We start from the raw sequence: 25,057 nt of genomic DNA on the forward strand, positions 1-25,057 counted from the left end.
CATGCTTGTCAAAATTATTGATAGAGCACTGATGTTGCCAGAAATACAGCCAGCATCTAGGCTTCTGCATAGCTTTGGTTCTGTAAGGAAACTGTGCATGGAAACTGCTTTGGAAACTGCATGGTGCAGAGTCAAAAGTGGAACGGGATGGAAGTGGGAAGGAAGGATGACAGTGAATTAAATGTAGGTAAGAAAGATGTAGCAAGGGAAAAAAAAACCCACATGAACCCACAGGAAAAATAAAGCAGACAGAAATATCTATTTTCACAGAATTCTACACATTTTTAAGGATGTATTTCTTTTGGACAAGCACTAGGAAATTTTCTATACCTCCAGCAGATGAGCCAGAGATTTTGCAACAAGGTAAGAATATATACATTTAAAAAAAAATTACTTCATGAACATTCATTGTGCATTTGCTTGTCACAGCACTCAGAGATTGCTTACCCTCACTTGTTATAGATGGTCTCCTGCTATGGAGTAATTCTATGGTCAATGTGTGGGCAATTGAGAGTATTGGAATTTCACATCCGTCCCACACTCAGCATGCCCAAAGTTAAATCTTCACAATCCAAAGAACCTTAATCTGTGTTTGTCATTAGCCAAATTGTTACTGAATGCCCATTTTGGGCTATTTTTTGAAGGTATGCAAGTAATATTATTATTGCTGATGTAATATGGTCCTTTTTTTTTTTTAAACTGAGACATTATATAAAGGCTATGGGTTATATATAACTATATATGAAATGTTTTGAAAATAGTAAATATTTTCAATTTTAATAATTGTGTTTTTATGTAAAAATATTTGTCTCTATAAATTTTTAAATCACAGTTATTTTCCTCCACTTGATTCTTCTCCAATTGATTCTTCTTTATGTTGCTCAGAGTAAACATGTAAGAATTTCTCTGTCTGTAAGTCTGTATGGAGGTTTTGGTCATTCTGTGGAAAAACTTTATCACTTTATCAAGCATGGACATTTTCTCTTCAAGATTTAATACTTTCAAAGACTAACAGTATACCTTACATTCTCTTACTTTACACTACCCTGACAGGTAACCCCACAGACTATTACATTTATGAAGTCTTTGGAAGAAATTTTCTTTGGCACTTAAGCATTGTCATTTTAGTTTTCCCATGATGCCTATTAATTTAGTTTTCAATTTCAGATATCTATCCATTCAAGTAAAAATACATTGATGTAGTACTAATTAACACTTCACAGCATTCCACACCTGTTTGATTGTTTTGAATGTAACGGCAGGCTAAGGAATTATTTGTTGCATTTATGTCTGACACAGATGAGTTGTGCTCCTGTAAGCAAGATGCTCAAAGCTTGATGCAGGAACAGACAGAAAATTTGGTAGTGAAAATTCTTAGCTTGCAGTGAAAAAAAGGAAGGGAAGGTGGTACATAGTCACAATTTTGTTTTGAATCAAGAGTGACAATGGTGAAAAAAAGGAAGGATAAAAGCAATTAACAAGATGAGGTAAAAGGACATGGTTGCAATGAGTCCTAGACCTAGATAAATGTTTAAATTAATGTGGAAGACCAAATCCTTGAGATCCTAAGAAGACAACTAGCACATAACCTAGAGGTGATGATGTAGAAGGAAATGTAAGTTGCAGATCATCTCCAATTTACCTGTCCCAGTGACAAGTTACTGTCTACAATGATGGAGAAGGTTTGAGCAAAAATTGCAGTGAAAGAAAAATAAGGATCCTAATCTTGTTGGAGTTGAAATAATGGTGAATCATTTTTCAGACTGGCATGGAGACTGGTCTGGAAGAGAGGTTTAACTCTGAGTTGTGCTTAGAGAAATAGCGGTTTGACATTATTTAAAGTTAATATGTAAGTGGGGGAAAGAGAAACATAAGAAGACTCCCGTGAAATGTTGTTAGGGAACTTACTGGGAGATGAGAATGCTCTTCTGAGAGACTGATAAAAGATAATCAGGACAGAGAAGAAACATGGAATCCAAGAGAGATCTAAAGTCCAGGAGAAGCATTATCAGCTGTATTGAAGGCAGCATGATAGATGGAAGCAAGTACAGCTGACACATTTATTGTCAGTTATATCTAGGAACAGATCATTGGAAAGAGTATCAGGAACTGTTTAAGTGAAATTCAAGGTCAAAAGGTATGTTAGACAAGAGGACTGCAAAAAACCCTCACCAAACCTGACTCTAAACAGTTCATGCTTTGTTATTAAGTAAATGAGAGATAATCTGTAACTGGAGAAACAAATGTGGACAACAGCAGGACTTTCAGGGACACGCTTTGTTATTAAGTAAATGAGAGATAATCTGTAACTGGAGAAACAAATGTGGACAACAGCAGGACTTTCAGGGACACAGCAACTAAGGAGTGTTTACGTTGGAAGGAGAAAGAGTCAGATGACATTGATATGTTAATAAGTAATGAAGAGAATAAAGAAGTAAGTTTATTTGTGAGACTGGGCCTCTGAGGCAAGGGAAGGAGCAAAGAAGAGGAATATCTCAACTGCAAAGGAAGCACTGCAGTAGGGGAAAAGTAAGAGAAAAGTAGAAAATACTGTGGAGAAATAGGGGTGATTAGGAAAGAAACTGTAGGGATTAAAATAATGAAATTTCATGCTAGAAAAGAAGAATTATTTAGCCAAGGTAGTAACCTCAGCAAAAACAGAGAAAGATCCTCAGATTTTTTATTGAAGTGCTCGCTGACCATTCCTATAGGTAAACATTTTCAATTCATCTGCTCAGCTGAAGCAGCACAGTTAGCCAAATCACTCCTCCATCTACATACATAATAAACAAACCTAGTCTGTCATTAGGGCAAGGGTACTTCAATTGCAATTCCTCTTAGCCTATATTTTATCTTCTCTAGAACTTGTCTCTGAGATCTGTACTCATAAATGTGTAAAAGATAACCTTTCATGAAAAATGCAGATAGATCTTTACTTTTTTTTTTATTTAATCTTTTTGGGTATTACATATCTTCTTGCAAAGTGCTGTGAAACTCATGCTTTTGGGGATGTGGATTGTGGAGAGTTATCTTCTTTAAAAGTCTTTAGAATGCTTTCCTCTCAATTTTAACATACATCAGTCTGAGTCTCTCAAAAGATGTTCTTTATTAGCTGTGTAGGGCAATATAATATTCCTTGTGGACTAAATTTTATAAGAATGATGGCAGCCAAGGATATGCTGTTTCAAAGTAACCCATCAGTCTTACAACTACTTAAAAGTTCTGACTTTTTCAAATGAAATAAGAACCAAGGCAAAGGATTTGCTTTATGTATACATTTCTTACTAGTTTAAGCTTATGCCATTAGTGTTTAGATTTTTACATGCCAAAATAGTTATATTTTATATTCTCCCATGTGGAATAGTAGATTTTCAGAAGGCTAATTGCACCATCCTACCCTATGTTTATATATGGAACATATTAGTAATCTGGTTGCTTATGTTTATTCAAAAGGTACCTTTGGAAGGTGACACATTAGCACTGGGCATGCCTGTCAAACCTTAACAGTTTCATGGTCTTGACTTAGTACTGGCACTTGAAAAAAAGAAGAGGAGATTATTTTATTCCATCTGAAAATTCTTCTTTTCATGAACAAAATATATCTACTAGTAAAAATATAATAAGATTTATCTCTGGTTTTGATCGGTCTATGACCTAAAGGAGAAATCTTACTGACGCAAAACTGCAGAGAAAAAAATACCAAGATCACAAGGTTTTATATTGGACAGGGACTTGAGTAAAAATTAATTTTCAAAAGAAGTAATAGAAATTTATCCCACCAGACTACTAAATCATTATGTAAAATAGTTATACACAATTAAACTCACAAAACATAACAAAAAAGAAGTTGCACAGAATCCAGAAGGAAAAAAAAAAGAGAAAAAATTATATATTCACACACGATTCTAGTGCAAAGCCTTCAAGCTGTAGGAAAGGGTAGAATGAACATTTACTTTTCTAAGATGAAAAATTCTTAACACAAGAAAGAGTAATGAAAAATATTAAAAAACATCAGTAAATATGAGGTGAATAAAAAGAGATATACCTTGTACTTGCAAGACAATGACATTAGAAATGTAATACATTTCAACAAGAATAAGAAATAATAATTGATTAAAAATTGATTATTAAATTGATAGAAATAGTGATATAGAAATTGAAAATAGCAAAAATAATTAAAGAGAAAAAAAAATTGCCCTGATAGCTGTGTGGGAGAAAATTTCCCTTATGCATCAGTGGATTCTTCTGTTGTTGTTTGCATGTAAGATACAAAGGATTTTCTTAGTGATAGTGATTGTAGTGTCACACATACTTTTGTGAGTGGATACAGTTTTACAGGCTTATACTTATAAAAGTATATTTTTAAATCCTAGTGTTCTGGGAAGGAAATTGTTTTAGTAAATATTTTATTTTTAAAAGTTATAGCATATTATTAATTTATACCAGAGCCATTTTCAAAAACTTGTTAAAAGTAAAAACTGGAAAATAGCTTAATTAATTATAAAAAAATAGTCCTTTATGATATAAAATATAGTCACAGGACTGAAAATACTGGGTTTGACAATTTTTCATGAAATGTTTGTAACAGATCCTGAGTGCTATTTTATTTGGCTATGGAGTCTGCTTTTCAGGCCAAGAACTTGGGGTTTGATTGGCCTAACTAGGATATTATATAGTATGGTGAAAAATCTTGATATCTGGAGCTAGGATCTAAATACAGAACTTAGTTTAAAGATTAGTCATTGTAGTTGTACATAATTTGACAGTGATTTTAAAATACAAGCATGTGTGGTTTTTGTATTTTGTGTGCTCAAAGTACAGGATCGAAAAAATGGACCTTGCTCTGACTGACATTAGTGGAAAGAGACATCTGTTTTATTTGGACCAGTGTCGTGTCTGGAGGCTGTCATGAAATGATAACAAATAGTAGCAAAGCCTACTGGAGTAATACCTAAAGCCACAGTCAGGATGTTATATAACAAAATAAATGGGTAACACAAACACACTAACAGCTTCTTGTGGAAAGGGTTTTTCTCAGAACCTATTCAAGAAAATGTTAACATCTTGAAAGTCTGAAGAAATATTTTTGTAGTTGTTGCTCTTCTCTCTTCAACTTCCTTGTTTTCGCCCGGCTCCTTTTTCCCGGGGCGCTGGCCAGGCGCTTCCAGGAGCAGCCGGAGAGAAGCTACAAACACCTTTGTTGGTTCGTTTGATACAGACAGAGCTATTTAGAGAGTGCGATCGTGACCGGGATAAAGAGACTCAAGAGATTGGACACTTGTTGTGCAGTCCAAAGTAGGTTGTATTTGCTCTGAATGCCTCACGTACAAGTGATGATGGTCTGGCGTTGAGTTACAGGTTTTATAGGGGAAAATAAGAGATAAGGTGAAACCAATAGAACAATGCCCAGTATGAATACATTATAGATAACATCCAATGGGAATAGCTTCAGGGGGAAGGATGAATACACGTAAAAATACAGAATAGAAACTCCAGCTTTAGGTTTAGGAAACAGAAACTCTCATTTCAAATTCACAAAGCTTTTTACTCCGTTTGCATAGCTGTACACTACAACAGTAGTTATTTGCTTTATAAATATTTCACATAGGTGAATGGAACTGATAAGTTTTCATGCATATTTCTGTATCTGCCAATTGACTTGACAGGCTTAGATGTGTAAGGATAAAATTAAAAACTGACCTGCAAACATTGGCAGCAAACAAGACCCCCCAGGCTATTATAATCTCTGCAACACCACAGGACATGTTCCTAATTTTCCATTGTTTTCTTTTTGAAACTCTTAGAGATGTACCACCTCTCTTCTTAACTATTCAGCAGAGGTGAATTTCTTTTGATGTAGTGTTTTATTTATATTTTCCATGTTCATCTTCCACATTAGTTGCTGGGTCTTTATTATGTTGCCTGTCTTGACATGTTGCTCTGCTTCCCCTGAAGCATCTGATGCCAGGAGCTTCTGCTGCTAGCCATGGTATCAACCATAATCAACCTTTTTTCCATTTTTTCCTCTATTGTTATCTCTTCTGCTAATAGGACCACTTATAGGAAGATGCAAATTTTTCTTCTCCAGGACCAGTTTAGGATTTGTTGGTTCTATCGTTTGTCTTTATCTGAAGCTCTAATATAATGCTTTTGTTTCTGCTTTGTCAAGATTTTTTCCTTCAGTAAATATAGAGGAAAGCAAGGCAACATTTTTTCAAGAAAATTACCTCACCTGCATGGTAGAGATGTCATGATTTCAGGGCTGCTTACCAGTCTAGACCCGTTTAATGGATTGGAATGAATCTTCAATGAAAACTTCATAAATCTGCTCCAAGGAATATTGTATGACTCTTAGGGTTAAAGCAAGTATACTTGGCACATAATTAATAATGTAAAGGAAACTGAAAATACATAGTGAATAGGACTGGCGTTCCAATGCTGAACATAATCCAGATGCATTTCAATCCCAGAAGACCCATTTTTTCCCCGTTTGGCATGAGGAATTCTGTAAACTGTGTGAAGATGCACTTGGCATCAGTGTCTGCTCTGTGTTCTTGTGGAAGATTGCATTTTTTCATACACTGACATCTGTAACTTCAAGCAATTGCTGCTTTCTCTCTCTAGAGACTGTATCACAGAAAGGAGTATCAACTTGCTGTGAACCTTTTATATCTATAGTCTAGTATCTTCTTCTTTTAATAAAAATTACCTTTTGGTAATCACCATATTTCCTGGAAAAATACATAGATTCAGGTTTTTTACAAAGATCTGCTGCATATTATTTGCTTTTCCTGATATGATTAGTCTTGAGGCTTTCACTATATTCCTCTCCAAAGAAATGCCAGCTTTGTGCATATCTGCTGTGAAGGTGCTGGAGAGAATTTTCAGCAGCAAGACGTCAGCTCAATCCTAAGGGACTCCCAGGTAAATTCTGGAAGTGTGTCTAAGCATGTGAATATGTTTTTCTAATAGTTCTGAATTTGTCTAATTGAATAGGCTAGGAATGATAAAGCCTGAGGCCATCCGGAGGATGAGTATGCAGTGATAACCTCCTGGTTGAAAAGATTATTTCCTCAAAAACCAGAGGGATGGTGGGAGGGAAATTCTTAGGAAATTGTTATCTCTATTCACAGCTGCATTCCTTCTCTTTGGCCCTTGTTCAAAGGGAAAAGTTGGGTTTGTAACCAAGAAGGTGGGGCCCTCTCTTAATCTTTTCTTCTAGGTTCAGATAGTGGGACAGGGAAACCTCATGGATATCTCTAGTCTTCGATGCTTGGTGGCACATGTGTGCACAGACTGAATGTTTGTGCAGACTACTCCACTTTAAAATTACTGATATATGACTTCCCTTTATCCTCAATACTAGAGTAGGGAGAGATGCCCCAATCCCATCCCTCCTGACTCAGGAGTTTGGGGTAAATGAATGCTGGAAGACTTTTCCCTGATCAAGAAGGATTGGATTAGAGAACACCTAGGCAAACTTAACACCTTCAAGTCCATGGGCCCTGGCAGGATGCATCCACAAGTGCTGAGAGAGCTGGCGAACACCATAGCAAGGCTACTCACAAGCATGTTTGAGAGATCATGGAGATCAGGATAGGTGCCTGAGGAGTGGAAGAAAGCATCACTGAAGTCTTCAAAAACAGGATGGAGGAGAACCCAAGGAAATACCAGCCAGTCAACCTCAGCTCAATCCCTGAAAAGGGTGATGAAGTGTCTCATTCAGGAGGCCATCTCTGCCCACATGGATGACAAGAAGGTGATAAGGAACAGTCAGCATGGATTTCTTAGAGGTAGACCATGCTTGACCTACATGTGATTCTGTGATTAAACACCTGCCTTGGATGTATGAGTGGAGAGCAGTGTTTGTCTACCTTGACTTCAGCAAGGCTTTTGACGCTGTGTCTAACAACATCCTTGTAAGCAAACTCAGAAATTGTGGCCTGGATGAGTGGACAGTGAGGTGGATTGAGAACTGGCTGAGTGGCAGATCCCAGAGTGTCATAATCACCAGCACAGGCTGTAGCTGAAGGCCTGTCACTATTGGTGTCCCCCAAGATTCGATACTGGGCCCAGTCTTGGATTAACAACCTGGATGGAGGGGCAGATGCCTCCTCAGCAAGTTCACTGATAACACAAATTTGGGAGGAGTGACCAATACCCCAGAGGGCTGCGCAGACCTTCAGAAGGACCTTAACAGTTTGGAGAGATGAGCGGAGAGGAACTTTCAGAAATTAAATAAGGGCAAGTGCAGAGTCCTGCACCTGGAGAGGCGTGACCACATGCACCAGCACAGGCTGGGGGCCAGCCCACTGGGAAGCAGCTCTGTGGAGAAGGACCTGGGGCTCCTGGTGCAAACAGGCTGTCTCTGAGCCAGCAGTGCCCTTGTGGCCAAGAAGGCCAGTGCTATCCTTGGGTACATTAGGAAGAGCATTGCCAGCAGGTCGATCCTGCCACTCTACTCAGCCCTGGCGAGGCCACGTCTGGAGTGCTGTGTCCTGTTCTGGGCTCCTCAGGACGGGAGAGACATGGAACCCCTGGAGCAGATGCAGCAGAGGACTACAGAGATGATTAAGGATTGAAGCATCCACTTACAAGGGAAGGCTGAGGGACCTGAACCTGTTCAGCCTCAAGAAGGGATGACTGAGAGGCGACATCATCAGCAATAAGTATCTGAAGGGAGGGTGCCAAAAGGATGGAACCAGGCTCTGCTTGCTGGTGCCAACCAACAGATAAAGAGGCAATGGGCAGAAACTGATACACAGGAAATTCCACCTGGATATGAGGAAGAACTTCTTTACTGTGCAGGTGACCAAGCACTGGAACAGATTGTCCAGAGAGGTTGTGGATTCTCCCTCACTGGAGATGTTCAAGAACCATCTGGACACAATCCTATGCCACGTGCTCTAGGATGACCCTGCTTGAACAGGGAGGTTGGATCAGATGACCCCCTGTGGTCCCTTCCAGCCTGACCCATTCTGTGATTGTGTGGCTCTGAGATATTTATGTAGGTGTGCACAACGGATCCAGCCTTGTTTTAGTCACACTAGGCTTAAACTCATCAGTGGAGTTCTAATAAGCCAGCTTGTGGTCTGGGGCAGTTAAACTTTTATTCCAGCACTGTAAATGAGCTAATGCCTCTTGTCAACCTTACCAGCTCCCTGGAAGGTCACACCAAACTAACATGGCTACATTGCTTGTGAGCTCACACAAGTAAGACTGTGTGGCTCTATGCTAAACTCTATGAATCTGCCTTGTTTCTCTGTTGACTGAAAGATAACCCTAAATTTCATACCTTCAAGTTCTTCATTTTTGTTTCTATGATGATATAAATAGCAGACTTCTCCTTAGAAGACTTACAGTAGTTTTAAAAATTTCGTTAAATTTAATGTATGCAGTCTAACGACCCCCTGGGTTACTTAATGCAAATGTTTTTTATATGTATATTTGAGGTAGAGAATGCTAAATGAGCTTTTTGCTTGACTTGCTAGGTTTAAAGTTCTCATTTGGCTGTATAAATCATGTACTTAGGAAAAACATGTTTTAAGAAAGCTATTAATCTAATTTCTCTACTGCTTTTCCTTTGTGAGCTAAAAAGTTTCAGGAGACTAATTCTGGTTAGTCTTCTGTTAGTGTTCTGAGTGTTTTGTGAGTGTATATTATTTTAGTAATTAGTTTTATTCCAAACTCTGTAGTGTGGTGTTGCATTTTTTCCTGCAGAACATTTCTCCATATTTGCAATTTTGAAAAGTTAACAGAAATTGGTAAATATTCAGTGCTCTGGGAATTAGATTATTGAAAGTGTGTGTTCTCTGTGTGACTTGCTACTAGAGGGAATATTTATAAAGGTACATATTTAAGCCCTTTCATATTTTATAGGATTATAGTCAAAAACATAAATAGGAATCTGCATACTTGCCAATGACATACTAGAAAATAAATGAAAGCATGATTTAAAAAAAAGTTTTGCATTTTTATAATTTTTTTTTCATTTTAACTTTTCATTTTGATTTATTATATATGCTGTCCAAAAGATACCAGGTTAATGAGGAACTGATAAAAAGCAAATTTTATCATTTGTAGGAACTTCAGATATAATTCTCATTTCCCAAATGGCAGCAAGCAACACTAAATAATTGTTTATAAGTAATCTTTGTATTATGAAATAAATAATTCCACATGTAGAGCCTACTGTTGCATTATAAAATTGCAATGGTGAGGAATCTTAAAATTGCACCTTTGACAAGTTTATTTCATCTACCAGAAAGATTAAACTTCCTAATTTAATAAAGTTAATATGGAAAGTGAAAAGTGAAATCAGTTCACATTTTACTTCTATTGTTGCTTGCATTCATTGGTGGAGAAGTGAAGAGTATTCCAGATGCGACGACATACTCTTTGTAAAAGTGCAAGGTAAAGAAATGTGTACATCCTCATAAAATATTTTTCACAGGAATAGGAAACTATTGAAGAGACATATTTAAGTCTTAGTCATTAAGACTTAGTATATGGATTTAAAAGATTTAAAGGTGAATCTGCACAAGATTTCAGTAATCTTAAAAAATTATTTATAAAATTAAATATGATCACAACATGACTAGAGATTTTTTTTCATATTCTGTGTTATATTATGAAACTTGGAATATATTTATGAGTTCAAGAAAACAATACTTTTAGAAATATCTTACCTGTATAACACATGTAAATTCTCCCTATTTCTCTCTTTCTCAGGATATCCTGAGTGGTATACCAGGTCTTTCATTCTCTTTGAGAAGTTCCATTTAGCAAGAGTCATCTACATTTATATGTCCACAGTTGTCCCTATTTTGCCATTAAAACTTTGCATCTTGGCCTGCTTCTTGTAATTACTAATGTCAACAATTATAATCTCAAAATATTAAGACTATTTGAAAAATTTTAGAATAACCATCTGCTGAATGACAAAAGTGAAATGAATTATGGCCTTCTCAAAATGATTTTACATACTGTGTTTATCATGAATGGAAAATTCATGTTGTGCAGCTGATCCTGCTGTAGAGACTTGTAGATGCCTTTTAGCTGCCTGCACTGTAGCAAATCATCTTCTACTTTTCGACAAGAGAGCTTTGCCATTTTAAGACAGGAAGGCACTCAGATTTAGGACTAATCCATGCTTTTTACTGTGTTAGATTCCAAGTGACAATAGCCTGTGACTCTCAGAATAGAGCCTGTGGCGGTTATAAAGGCACACTCACACTTCTGCTAATGAGTCACCTGGTCTCTTTCATGTACAGACAGTTGCAATGTGTCACTAAGGAGTGGGAAGGTACTTTCTTCTGGTGGTGACATCTCATTATGTTTTATGGTTTTTGTCTGCCAGCAACTGTACTTCATTATATATGGAAAACACATTTGGCGTCTTCTCTTCTTCAAAGTTCATCTTAAGAATTATTTTCAGTAGTTGCTTCCAGAAGTATTTTTGACAAAGTGGAATCTGTTTTGTTCTTTGGCAAATTCATAATATAATACTAGTGCAATGATCTTCTGTGAAATTACATTTCTATTACTGTGATTAGGAAGGTACAATTCTGCAGTTCATGTATAAGGTTGAATTTTAATCTCGGGTTAAGCTTCGTTTCATACATACGTTTATGGAAGTTTCAAATACAAATTTAATTGTTTTCTACCATTTTAGGCAAGATTAATAGACATCTTGAGTTATTTTTATTTAATCGTTGTATTTTTGCTTTAATAAGTTTCAGAATACAAAATGTCATTAGTAAATATTAAGAGGCTTTAGAGAATTTAACTTATATAAAAAGATCATGCTATATTTTTTAGGGTAGGGCAGAACTGAGGGTTTTTAGCATTTCCATTAATTTAATGTTCTTTAAAAATTACATTGGTAGCATTCAAAAATGTATTTCAATAAACTCACTACATCTCAGTAGTATTTTTATAAGCATATAAGATTTGTAACTAATAATTATTTTCCTTATTTAAATTGTTAACCCAGAAGTAAACTAAATCAAGCAAAAATCAGGATGCCACCAGCCACTGTGGTAATATTGCTAAATGTTTTAATGATATGCCTGTTTTTATACCCTTTTCTTTTAGCAACTAATCTGATACATTTTATTTAAAAATATTTTAAACTCTGGTGACAATTTAAACTGTATATGTTGGTACACTGAAGAAATACATCCACTTGCAGTTACTTTAAACTGGGTCTAGATCTGCCAGGCACAAATGACTTCATTATGCTGCTTTGGGCCTCTGATCAGTGATCAGTACTTAACACCTAGTTAAAAAAAACCAAAACAAAACAAGTTGTTCTTTCTCAAAGCTTTTGTAACACAGACTTTATGCCACTTGAAGAAATTTTGTCAATATCATAGGGGGAGAGAAACAACACTATTCAGGATGAATCATATTGAGAATTTCCTTTTACTCTTCCATTTTGTTTTGAAAATGTTGAATGCATGAAGTAATAGAAATACTTTCATACTTTCATACAAAAGGCTTACTCTTTTTATAATTGTTTGTTTTTTATGATACCTCATTTCATAATGAAGTGACTATTTTAAATATGGAAATTCCATGGGAATATCTGGGTTTTGGTAAAAAAACCCCATAGTATACTCAGTAAACATATTCAGTCATTTGAGTGTGGAATAATAAAAAAAGAAATGTGAGGCTGTTAAATTCTGATACAAGCTTCAGTTTTAGAAAGAAAAATCCATTCCTCTGGTGTTTCAAGGATAATTAGGGGTGTAAAACTACTTCTTTGAAGAGGAATGCCTGATTATGCTTGTGTGGCTAGGTTTGTGTGAAAGAATTTTGGATTTTAGTGTATTTTCCTGTGAGCTAATGTCCAGATTTTGAAGTGGAATTTGAAATTATACACCTGAGTGGGATGCTAGTAAAAACTCTTTTTCATGTCTTCCTCAGTTTATTTAGTTACTGAGTGAAGAGACAGGATTTTAATGTAATGTCAATGATGTCATGCAAACATTAGTAGTCATGCAAACATTAGTAGCTTCAGAGATTATGGCAGGCTTTTGAAGAATGTCTGAAATGACATTTAAGTTGTTTCAAACCCATCATTAAACAAATTATCTGGAAAACATTCCTGATCATTTGTCCAGCCATGTGAGTTCCAAGTGTATTTTGCAGACTTTCAAAAGTTGCTATTGTAAGGATAGAGTACAGGTGTTTTCTACATTAAAAATGTATTAAAAGTACCACTAATTGTACATATTTTAATTAATTGGATTTTACTTTAATCTATGCAAGTTTGGCTAGTCCTGCCACTTTCTTTCTCATATAATGATTGAACCAAATAACTGCACAGTGCTCTTTGTTGTTTTTCATCATGCAGTATTTTCAGATCCCTGCTTCACCAGTCTAATATCACAAAATCACAGAAAGGTTCAGGTTGGAAGAGACTGCTGGAGGTCATCCAATCCCTCTGCTCAAGCTGGGCCACCAGCAGAAGGTTGTTCAGACCCATGTCCAGTCAGCTTTTGGATATCTTCCAGAATGGCGGCTCCACAATCTCTCTGGGCAAATGGACAGCAATCTGACTGCAAGATGGCCTTCAATAAGCTGTAATTATGACAACCCTTTTATTACAATGACACACATTAAAAGTGGGTATGTGGCTGAAAAAATAAGCAGCCAGATTAGCAACTGTCTCCTGATTGTGCAAATTTGTGTCTGCTGCACAGAACTTGAGATAGAGAACTATGGAGAAGGGAGAATTGCCCGCAATCCTGAAATAATGTGGAATTCTCAGTAGAATTCTATAGTCCATGCATGAAATTTTCAAAAAGTATTCCTGAGAAACAACCATGGAAAAACTTAAAATCTCTTTCCTAGTTTCTTGCCTAGTAATCAATGAGTGAGGACCTGGAACAGACTTCTAGTTGGAAGTTTAGGGATAGAAAGACTTTGAATTGCAGGATGGATCTTGATCATATATGAAACAGATAAATAATTCTTAATCTAGAATACTCTTTTCATTCCATGTCCTATGCTTACTTTGTGGTGAATTTCAGTGCAAGTTATTGTTTAGTTCATCTGGAGATGAATGACACTGCCAACTCCTGCATATAACTGCAGCCACATGCCATAACATAAACTGGAGCTTCCCTTCCTAGTGTCAGCTCCTCTTGTGCAACATCAGTTCTTTGGCAGTACTCAAAAACATGCACATCCTGGTCTAAAAGTGTTAGCTGTTTGAAATGTATAAAAATACACAGACACACACAAATATGCATATATATGAAGTGAATATTAAAATATTCAGAAGCTAAAAGGAAAAAAAATCCCATATGAATTGCACTAATCAGCCAATAGATACAGCAATGCAGGCCATAAAAACCATTTCCAGGAACATGTTCTAGACCATGAATCCTGAGTGAAGTGAGCTTCCCACTGCCTCATCCTGCATAAAGATCCAAACCCTGGGAAAGGATGGAAGTTAAGACATTTCTGAGATTTCATTTTTCCTCTTGTCTCTGTTGGCAAATGTCTTCCTACTCTGTGTGCTGGTCTGGATTCCTTTTTGAGGTGCTTACTTATGCTGATTTATGGACAGCTGAGGTGAAGATCTAAAGAATTAATTCCATGGTGATTTTTTTTGGTAGAAGGACCATTTGCAGCTGAGATGTAACTCACTATGACACAAGTCAAACAAATGAAAAAGTGGAGTTACAGCATGGAAACCGGTAGAATTATCCAGTTTTAAATCTGGTTAGGAATGAGAATCTGCTCCTTAGTCTTTCTTTATTCTTACAATTTAAAATATTTTTGTGGCATTCCTATTTCACATCTCAATCTCCACAGGATTTTAAAGCTCTGTGAGTCTCTTTTTATGACTACAAAACAGATGAAGCAGTCAAGATGAATACCTAAAGCAGAAGTCATAATCTTTGTTGGTGGTATAAACCACAAAACCCTAGAAATCATTTCCAGCTTTTTGTAGTTGCTGGTGACTTTCCTTTCAATTCCAGTGGGAGCTTCATCCGGGAACATTGAAACTGTTCAGCTTTTTTATCAGAAAATAAAAATTTCAGCTTTTTTATCAGAAAACAAAATTCTCAAAGGAAATAAATTCCAGATATGAATGCTTACAGGCTGTTTAGATACTGTAAATTTATAACAAATTGTAAAATTTTAGGTTGGGTTAGTCTAACAATGAATAAGTTTATTTCTTCTACAATTTTTATGTATATGAACCAGTGAAGTAAGACATGTTAAGCTTCCTCGGTGTAATATCCTGAGGCAAGCCAGATGTATTTTAAATGGTGTTGTGTGTTTTTATATGTAAATTGATGTGTATTTTTAAAGACATAGTATTATTAATATAGCACTCTTGTTTAAATGCATATTTCTGAACCTTTTTGGGTTCAGTAAGGAAGGCTCTGAAGTACTTTTTATCTGAAGCACAACCAGTTCTTTATCTGAAACACAACGACTACATAACCAACTTTTGAAGACAGTAACAATAAACTCTATGTATGTATATGGATATGAACTCATGTGTAAATGCCCATATAAACATGCATTGGTAATTTATGGCATGATTTTACCTAAAAGCAGAGGAAATGTTCATGATATGTTTTTAGTTTCTTATTGATGTTGATGTAAAGGAAAGAAAATGGAGGCCAAAGAAGAATTAGCAGTGGTGATGAGATATAGGAATAGAAATTATTTTATCTGTGACAGAAATAAGATTGAAATAGCTTGAGGTGATTAGCATGGTACCTCTAATTAAGGTAAATTAGAAACCCATTTCTTGGAACACAAGCATAATTGGCACATGAAGTCATACTATTGGTTGCCAAGTTTTGCACTAAGTGCATTGAATGAGGGATGTCTGATATATGAATATCAGACATCAATCAATTTTTTAGTTGATTCAATCTACGTCAGTGGTGCTGAATCACTGCGTGGCACACTGTAGCAAGTTTTGGACATTGCATTTCAAGAAATGTTCTACTGGCCTCAAGAAATGGTATCTATTATTGACTCATAAAGCCAAACTTCTATGTACGAGGCAGCCAAGAACCATATTGTCAATTTGAGGAATAGTACATGAAGAATTAGTATGTCACAAATTGCATCATGGATGAGCAAAACCTCAAGATCAGTCATCAGTTCTTACATGATGAGTGAAACAATTTTGATTCTTCTTATGTTGTCTGCAGCAACTGTGTCTCAAGCATTGATAGTACTGTGCTGCTTTCTCTGTGGCCCTTCAGAAGCCCTTGCTCTAGACTAAGTTTTTCTCTTGTCCGTGAATTAGCTGTGCTCTGTGTGGATTCCCAGAGCAGGAAGTATTGCTGTGCTACAGTCAGACACATTGAAATTTGACTTCTGATGTAAGAACCAGTGTGGATTATTGTGTAATTTGGGACTGGACATAAGATGAGGTCTCCCACCCTCTCACTGAGGACGGTGTGCATCCTCAGGGTGTGGGGGCTGTGTAGAATTCTGGAATGGAACACTGAAGTCTGCAGAAACTAGAAATGTCCTTGCTGTAAGATTTTGGTGTCTGAGGTTTCCTTTGTGTTCTGAACCCACATCAGTTCTGTTTTTCAAACAAGTCAAAATACCTCAAAACTTTTTTTTTTTTTTTGATATATGACTTCATTCAGGAACATTGAAACTGTTCAGCTTTTTTATCAGAAAACAAAATGCTGACTCTGAGTATGAACTCTCAAATGAAATAAATTCCAGATATGAATGCTTACAGGCTGTTTAGATACTGTAAATTTATAACAAATTGTAAAATTTTAGGTTGGGTTAGTCTAACAAAAAAAAAAAAAAGAGAGGAAATTTGCTAATTAATTTAGGGGAAGTATAATTAAGTAATCTGAAGTAAGGGTCAGCTTTCTGTGCATCTGTAATCTGATAAGGGAAGTCAGAACAACTGATGAAGTGGCTTACATATGCATACTGTAAATTAAAGTTCTTAAGTACAGTCCTGGCCCCCAAGAAGTCAATTCTAGTTTTGTCAAGGGAAAATTCCCTACCTTCGATATGGGGCCTCTTTATTAATTTAAATAAAGAGGAATACTTTTATGAATAAAAAGACAGAGGTTGCCTGAACCTGAGATGGGAGCAGGAATTAGTCATGAATGGCTCAGTCTTGTTTTGAATTTTCTTCTCCTTTTTTTTTTACTTGAATACTTTTATCATTATTGGTGAGTTTTATTCCTCTTTATTCCTTAGCCTAGGAAAAGATTGAATAAATGATTCCATCTTACTTGGTTTTGATCTTTCCAATTACAGTTCTTCCTTACAAACATTTATGTCTGTTGTTTCTTAATTTTAGACCTGAATATGCAGTAAGACATTTACTGCCTTTTGAACAAATGTTCAGCAGGCAACTCAGTTTATCTACTAGAAAGGAAAAATAATTTACTGGTAATTTTTTTCTTAGTTATTTAGGTTGAGGAAAAAATTATATGATAATATGGAGGAAATCTAGAGTGTTTAGGGATTGCTAGAAGAAAAGAACCAAGCAAGCAAACAACAGCAACAAAAAACCAAAAACAAAACAAAAAAAAACACCAAAAGACCCCAAAAAAAAACCCCACAACCAAACTCAGTATTTCCAGATTTGTGAACATAATTTCAAATGGATCTTACATAACTGTAATGAAGAGTCCAAGAACACGTTGCTCAAGTAATTTTAATGCATCAAAGAATTATTGGGAGTTACTAGTTTTATTTGCCTATAAAAATGTCATGTTAAATGAAATAGATGAGAATTTTGCTTTTATTAAGCACATAAATAATATTTATTAATGGCTGACAGCAAAGAAATGCAGGTGTTGAAGTAGGTAATACATTTAAAAGTATTATGCATTAGAGAAACTTCCCAGGAGGTTCCAGGAACATCTGTCCAGAAAAGATGAACTTAATCTGAGCCATAAGGGAAGAAAAAAGGTTTTAAAACTAAAGAAATAAGATGGGAAAACAGGGTGGACAGCACTGAGTGAAGGTGGCCCTAGGTGACCTGTTAGGCTTAACACAAACTTGGTGGAAGAAGGGTAAGCAGTGGAGGCACTGCAGTACATGCCTACAAAGTGTACAAGGAACACAGACTGCACCTTGCTGGCAGTGGAGTTATGCTTTACATTAAAAACAGCATAGAAGAGAGGCAAGTTAATAAACCTCAACAATAATGAGTCCTGAAATTACAGTCCTATACGAGAGGGATAGAATATTTTTATACATAGTTTTATTTAAATGTGTCTGTTCGTTTGTTTGTGTGACTAGTGACAATACTGGATATGGTGGATCAGTTACATTTTCATAATTCTTTTGATGGGGTTCTGCACATATAGGTTGTCTGGAAAAATGTTTTTATTCCTTGGCCTCTCTACAGCCCCAGTTTACTAACTTTGAGACATTGTTTTCCTCTTACAACTTTAATCTGTTGAATAATTTGGTTTTCCATACAATTATCCTTCCTATCAATTCTAGAAAACACTTCCTCCTCTTTAAGGCAAAAAGCCTACCTAGGGCTTATTTCTATATAAACATCATCAGTGGCTCCTTTAACAGCTGTTTAATGTCTTATTCATGTTAGCCTCTGATCTTGACTCCATCTGGATAGGCAAGCCACCTCTGATATGTAAAGCATATCAAATACAGGAACTAGAGACACTAAAATTGATCAACCGCTATCCATGCACTGAGCATAATGGGAGGAAAAAATGTGAGCATATCATCTACAGTTACTATAAAAACTGCAGTTCTCAGCTTGAGTGACACTACCTGTACTTAACCCTGTATGGTTATGTGTGTATGATACACCTCAAGGAATTATGATTAAAAGCTCTTAACCTGTTTTTTTGTATTTTCTCCTCAATTTGTTCTCATTTCTGCAATAGGAGAGATATCTTAAGAATAAAAGTTTCTGTCTGCAAAAAATGTGGCTTTGATCTAACTGATTGAATGTCTAAGAGTGCAGCTGTCAAATTAAACACTCATCTTTCAAGAAAACAAATCTTTCCAAAGTGCTACTTACATGTCTTCTGTTCTTGGCTTAAACTACAAAATCAGAATCGGTAAAGACTTCATGCACTATAGATCTTCAGGAGTAAAGGTGATGAATTCTATATTGCTTTAGACTCCACTTTCTGAACTAGAAAAATATAGTAAAATCCAATTTCATAATGTCTCCTTTTCCTGTTGCTCTTGCTTGTTGCTAGTTGTGAAACAAATGCAAAATTCAAGAGCATTGGTTCTACTTGTGGCCTCTTATTTTCACAGAATAGTTCGAATACTGAAAGCTGAAAATGCTAACTCCCATCTGTTCTGCTTAGATACTGGACTTTTGGCCAGATGATGCTTTTTGCTGTGCAGCTAGTGAACTTACTAAAAATTTGTGTCTCTAGTTGCATATTATGCATACTTATACTAACTGAAAGAAAACAAAAGGATGTTAGGTACCTGTGATGTGAAACCAGCTGAAATTGCTTTGATGCTTGTTATATCTAAAGTACAGGATGTTTTGAAGCCTGCCCTGTATATATATATACATGTACATATGTGTGTTGTGTGAAATATTAAAACAGAATATTAGTTTGATACATTTCTATACAAATCCAACTGAAGAGAGCTGTGTTCAAGAACTTGTTCCATTCTGGTGCCAAATGTCATAGGTTTAAAAGTTTGACTTTTTTAAAAAAGCTTGATTTTTTTTGTTAAATCTCTAAAATGCTCAGAATTTCAATTTTATCCTCAGCCCTACTTGAAGGTCTTTTCTTCCCTCATATATCTATCAATATAGAAAATAGTCTATACTTTCATAATATTCCATAACGTTCTAGTGTTTGTCCCATAGGAACCCTTACGTAGGTGTCAAATTATTCACAGGAATGATGCCAAGATTTGAATATGTAATAGTAAGACATAATTAGTTTGGGAGTTTGGTTTGTTTTTTTTTTTATTTTTCCTTTTTAATGGTGGGTAGTATATTAGCTTAACTACTATAGATATTTCAAGTATAATGTAAAACACAGTTTTAGACTAGCATGTTTGGGAGCTGAGGGGTTTGAATGAAGTAACATGCTTGCATTATTTAGAAATGTAATATTGGCATAAGTTGAACATTTAAAAAAATCTTATTGAGATTTCTATGGATTCTAAATACAGTTGAGAACACTATTAATCAATTTTAATAGCTCTTAAGTGTGATAAATCAGGAATTTCAAGGGTCCTACAGACTAGATTTTTAGTAACTCTTATTTTCTGTGTTAATACAAATTGCAGTTAGCTTTCTCCTATTATTATATTGCTATTACACTATTAACTAAAATTTCGATATTGCCTGAACACAAATCTCCTTCAAGTTCAAGAAACATTTGGACAATGCTCTTGGACACATAGTGTGACTCTTGGGGATAGTGCAACCAGGAGTTTAACTCAATTATCCTTGTGAGACCCTTCCAACTCAGCACATTCTGTGATTCTATAAAGTATGCCACTTACATAAGTGAATATGCTTTTTCAGCAGTCAGGCATAGAGATTTATTCTAATATCTGAAGGCTAAACTGGATGCCCTGTGAGCATGTATTAGCAATTGAGTTTGGATCAGAGATGTGCTTTGGAATCTCCCAGTTGTCCCTACATATCCCACTTCACTTCTCATTGCTCTATCCTTAATGAGGGTGCATTTTGGGCTTGTCTTTGACAACATCAAACCAGAAAATGAACTCAGTGGGCTAACAGACTTTCACTCTATTGAACCAGAGCAGAGCTTGTTTACATTAACTCATATAATGTCTAAATATATAACCCAGAAAAAACTCATTCTGAGGACAAAAATCACCAATAACACTGAAAGAACTCAGGATGCTAATGACTAATTGACCCCATCAAACCCTCTATTTTTTATTAAAAAAATAGATTTTTTTATTAAAAAAATAGATTTTTTATTAAATCTTTCTTTAATGATTAGGCATTTTTGTATTATGAATGTTAACTGTCTAATAATTGGTTTATTTTTGTTAGGCTTTTAAAACATTGGTTGGGCTAAATAAAGACTACTGGCTCTGTATATAGGTATATTCCTTTTGTTCATGGCAAGATATTGAGTGTAATACTTCTCAGGAGAATGGTGCAAAGACCAACCTCATTTTATCAACAGCCAAGGAAAACAGGTGGAAAGAGTAAGAGAAAAGGGAAAAGAAGGAGAAGGACTTGAGAGACAACATTTTAGAGTACATGACCAACAAGGACGGATCTTAAAGCCCGGAGGTGGGCATTTTTAGTTCAGCCAACAACTCAGTGATGGGTTTGGTACTAGTGAAGTGTGGAGGTGGAGGTAATTGGAGTAGAAAGATAATTTTTTTTATGCTTAATGAAAACAAAAGGTCCCTGGAAGCAGAATGTAATAGCAGTGTAGAGAATGCATTTAGCAGATAGAAGCCAAGCTGTGTTTCAGTACTGCCAGAGGATATCACATGAGGATTGACCACGCATTGCAGTTTTTGCAGTTCTAGTTGGACGTTAGAAAAAAAATTGAAAGACAGCTAAGAAGGCACTTAAACACTGGAATGAGTTGTGAAATTTCATTGAAATTTTTCAAGATATAGCCAGACAAAGCCATAGCTAAGCTCATCTAATGTTTTCTGTAGTTGCAGCTAGAGTAGGAAGATGGACAAGATTACCTCCTTAGGTCTTGTAAAACTTCATTTCATTTAAAATTATTTTATTTTAAATTGAAAGCTAAACAGGGTTTTTATATTGTCTCCTGTTATAGAATAGAATTAATCTCTAATTTTTCAGGTTATGTTAGTTTTCTTTTGATAACATGAAATAATAATAAAAGCATTTTCTTTTTGTTTTTGCGCGCACAATAAATGGCTACAAAAATTTAGAAAGGACATATTACTTAGGTATTTTACATTTATGTCATCTTTCCAGTATGTCCCGGTTTTGGCAGGGACAGAGTTAATTTTCTTCCTAGTAGGTGATGTGTTTTGGCTTTAGTCTGAGAATAATGTTGATAACACACTGATGTTTTAGTTGTTGCCAAGTAGTGTTTATACCAAGTCAAGGATTTTTCAGTTTCTCCTGCTCTGCCAGCAAGAAGGCTGGAAGGGCAGAAGAAGTTGTGAGGGACATATGCAGGACAGATGACTCAAACTGACGAAAGGGATATTCTATACCATATGATGTCATGCTCAGTGTATATAAACTGAGGGGAAAGCTGGCTTAGTGCATCTGCTGGCGAAGTGTCTAGCCATTGGTCAGTGAGTGGTGAGCGTTGTGATCACTTGTTTTGTATATTATAATTCTTTCATCATTATTGCTGTCATTAACATTATTGTTATTTTCTTCCTTTTGTGTCCCATTAAACTGTCTTTATTTCAACCTATAAACTTTCTCACTTTTATTCTTCTGATTCTCTGCCCCATCCCCCTTGGGGTGAAGCAAGTGAGTAAGCAGTCGGCTGTGAGGTGCTTAGTTGCTGTCTGGGGTTAAATAAAAACACAATAGTAAGTTGCAGAGGTAGATGCAGACATATTAGAAGTCTTTGGAAGTATGTTATTGGATAGCTGTAAAAAGTAGAGTTGGAGAAATTAGATTGGATGGTTCTAGATAGTCTATACTTTCAGGTTACTTAAGAAAAAAGAAAATAACGAAATATAAGTCACTGTCTTGAGAGATAACACTTATGAGAGATTCCAGAGGAATAAACAAAAGAGTCAATGTATCAAAGAAAGAACAGATTAAAAAAAAATGAGGATGCAAAAAGTTGACCAAGTGGACTGGTCAGAGCATGAGAGGCCTGTTTGGTTCCAGCCCTACAGATTTTTTATCACTGGTGAGAAATAACTGTAAATCCTAATAAGCAAGGCGTAAACACCTTGAATTTTTAATGACTAATAAGTGGTGTCATTTGTAGATTGTCCCTTTCTTTCTGAGATATAGCAGGTTTTCCAGTGCTTGTTTGTAGGAGCAAGTGCAGAAAATAGTATTGCCTCTTATTTTATAATTAAGATGTTCTCAACCTCGTGAAAGAAAGCTAATGCAGCTGAAGGTTCTTTATGTATGTCTTCAAGACTTGCCTCTTCATAAAATTATTCAACATACTTTCTTACAAAGGAAATTCTTACTCTACACTTAACACCAATAAAAATCAGAAAACTGTATTTGTTAGTATGCCTGATTTAATTCACAGTATTTTCCATCTTCATTTACTCCAACTCATTTTCTTATTTCTTCCATATTCTCTTCTTGAGTCATACACAGTGAAGTCTGTTTGACTTTCTATGTGGTTTTAACATATGCTTCAGTTTTACAGACTGTTGATGTGTTAGCGGATGTTGACACAAATTTGAAAATAGTCGGAAAAGAAAAATCTAAGTGAAATGGAATTTTCAGATTAGCTTGGTTGAGAAGAGTCTATGAGGTGTGGTTTTTTTTTTTTTTAATGAATCCTGGACCTGTTAACATAGACGTAATTTAAATATCATCTTAATTATCTTCATTTGGTTTGTTGCTCTAAAGCAAACTGCTTACTGGAAAGATCTTCATTAAAGCCATATGTTCTTTTCTTTTGAACTGCAGCTCACCACAGCCACCTTGGATGGCAAACTCCAATTGTTTCTACCCTGATACTTGCCAACCTGTGGAGCTTTGGCCATGGTACTCTGAGAATAATGACTTGCTGAGAGAAAGGAGACTGGTAACTGGCCAGAAGCAAGTAGCATAATATTCCCTTTTAAACTACAGTTTTCTTCTGATATTATTTTCAGGAAGTTCCTCAAGCTGTTCTCAAAGTTTTTCTGCTGTACAGTCTGTTTCCTTTATTGCAAAAAATAAGGATGAAAGATCACGAAAAGCAGGAGACTACTCATTCTGACTTCATTGTAGCAAATCACCGCAGAAGTGACTTTCAAAGGTCTTCTTGGGTTCTTATAGTTAGGTGCATTCTGAAGTGCTTTGCTAGACTTTAGTCTAGACTGAAAATTCAAGTAAAATAACAAGCGCTCCATTTTTAAAGTTAGATCTGTTTGTGACAAATTTTTAAATTAGTCTGAAAGAAAGAAGGATTGTATGTCTTTCTGAAATGCCATGAAAGTCCTTCTGCTATACTTTGGTGTTACTGGAATCAGCATGAATGTTGTTTGACATTAGAATTTTGCTGTTATACTATTTATACCACATTTTGTAAATTTCTTAGGGAACATGTGACAAGTGTCTTCTCTTTAAAATAAACTATTTCTGTCTTTTAAATATCTATTAAATATTTTCAAAAATGTTAAAATAATTTAAATAAAATTATCAGAAAAAAAAGTTCATTTCTTGTATTCTTCCTAGGTTACCTGTCTTGCTCTTAGAAAACAGTTTTTAGACAACCTTTTTTTTTTTTTTTTGGCTAGACATTCTCATTCTTCATTGACTTTAGCTAAGAGTAGAGAGCATGTATGTGACTGGCAAAAGGAGATGGATTTTTTCTTTTCCTTGCAAAATTGTGCTGCCTTTTCAAACTTAAATTTCCCACAACATAATTTATTAATCAGATTACTTTAAAAAAATAAAAAGATAAAAAATTTAAGTTACTACCCCCACTTTAACACCACTCAGTAAAGCCAGACCATTTTCAGTGCTGTAAAGAATGTTTTATTTAATAGCTGTCCTTAATTTTTGCATATAATATTAAGTAGATCAAGTTATTTCTATAAATTGTTTAGTTTCCATTAAATATTATTTTGTAAAGGATTTAGCAGTTATTTGCTGAGCAAAATCATACACTGGTGGGATACTCTGTATCATATTCTGGTATTCTCATATTCTCTAGAACACAATGACTATAGTAGTGCAGCCAGATCATGCTCAGCAGAGCTCTGAATATCAGAATCAGGTTTTGTATGATCAAATAAAATGTGAAATAACCCACTTCAAAACTTTTAAATACTTTTTCAGTTCAAAATCAGATTAACCAAGAAATAATCCCCTATGTTGCAGCTAAATGCTGGTATGCTACACTCATAAATTATCAGCAAGATTTAAATTTTAATGTCCACCACAGGGGTCCTCAGG

At 35.5% G+C, this 25,057-nt stretch overlaps 1 protein-coding gene across 1 annotated transcript in view; it reads left to right on the forward strand.

The window, feature by feature from the left end:
* The window catches only part of WDR27 (WD repeat domain 27), a 91,201-nt gene extending 66,911 nt beyond the window's left edge, over positions 1-24,290 (forward strand). The window contains 1 exon segment of the mRNA XM_053938948.1: positions 23,582-24,290. Within this exon segment, the coding sequence (XP_053794923.1) occupies positions 23,582-23,629 (48 nt within the window). The 3' untranslated portion in view covers positions 23,630-24,290.
* The last annotated feature ends 767 nt before the right edge of the window (positions 24,291-25,057 follow it).

This window comes from Vidua chalybeata, chromosome 3 (genome assembly GCF_026979565.1).
Source record: "Vidua chalybeata isolate OUT-0048 chromosome 3, bVidCha1 merged haplotype, whole genome shotgun sequence".
Taxonomy (NCBI): domain Eukaryota; kingdom Metazoa; phylum Chordata; class Aves; order Passeriformes; family Viduidae; genus Vidua; species Vidua chalybeata.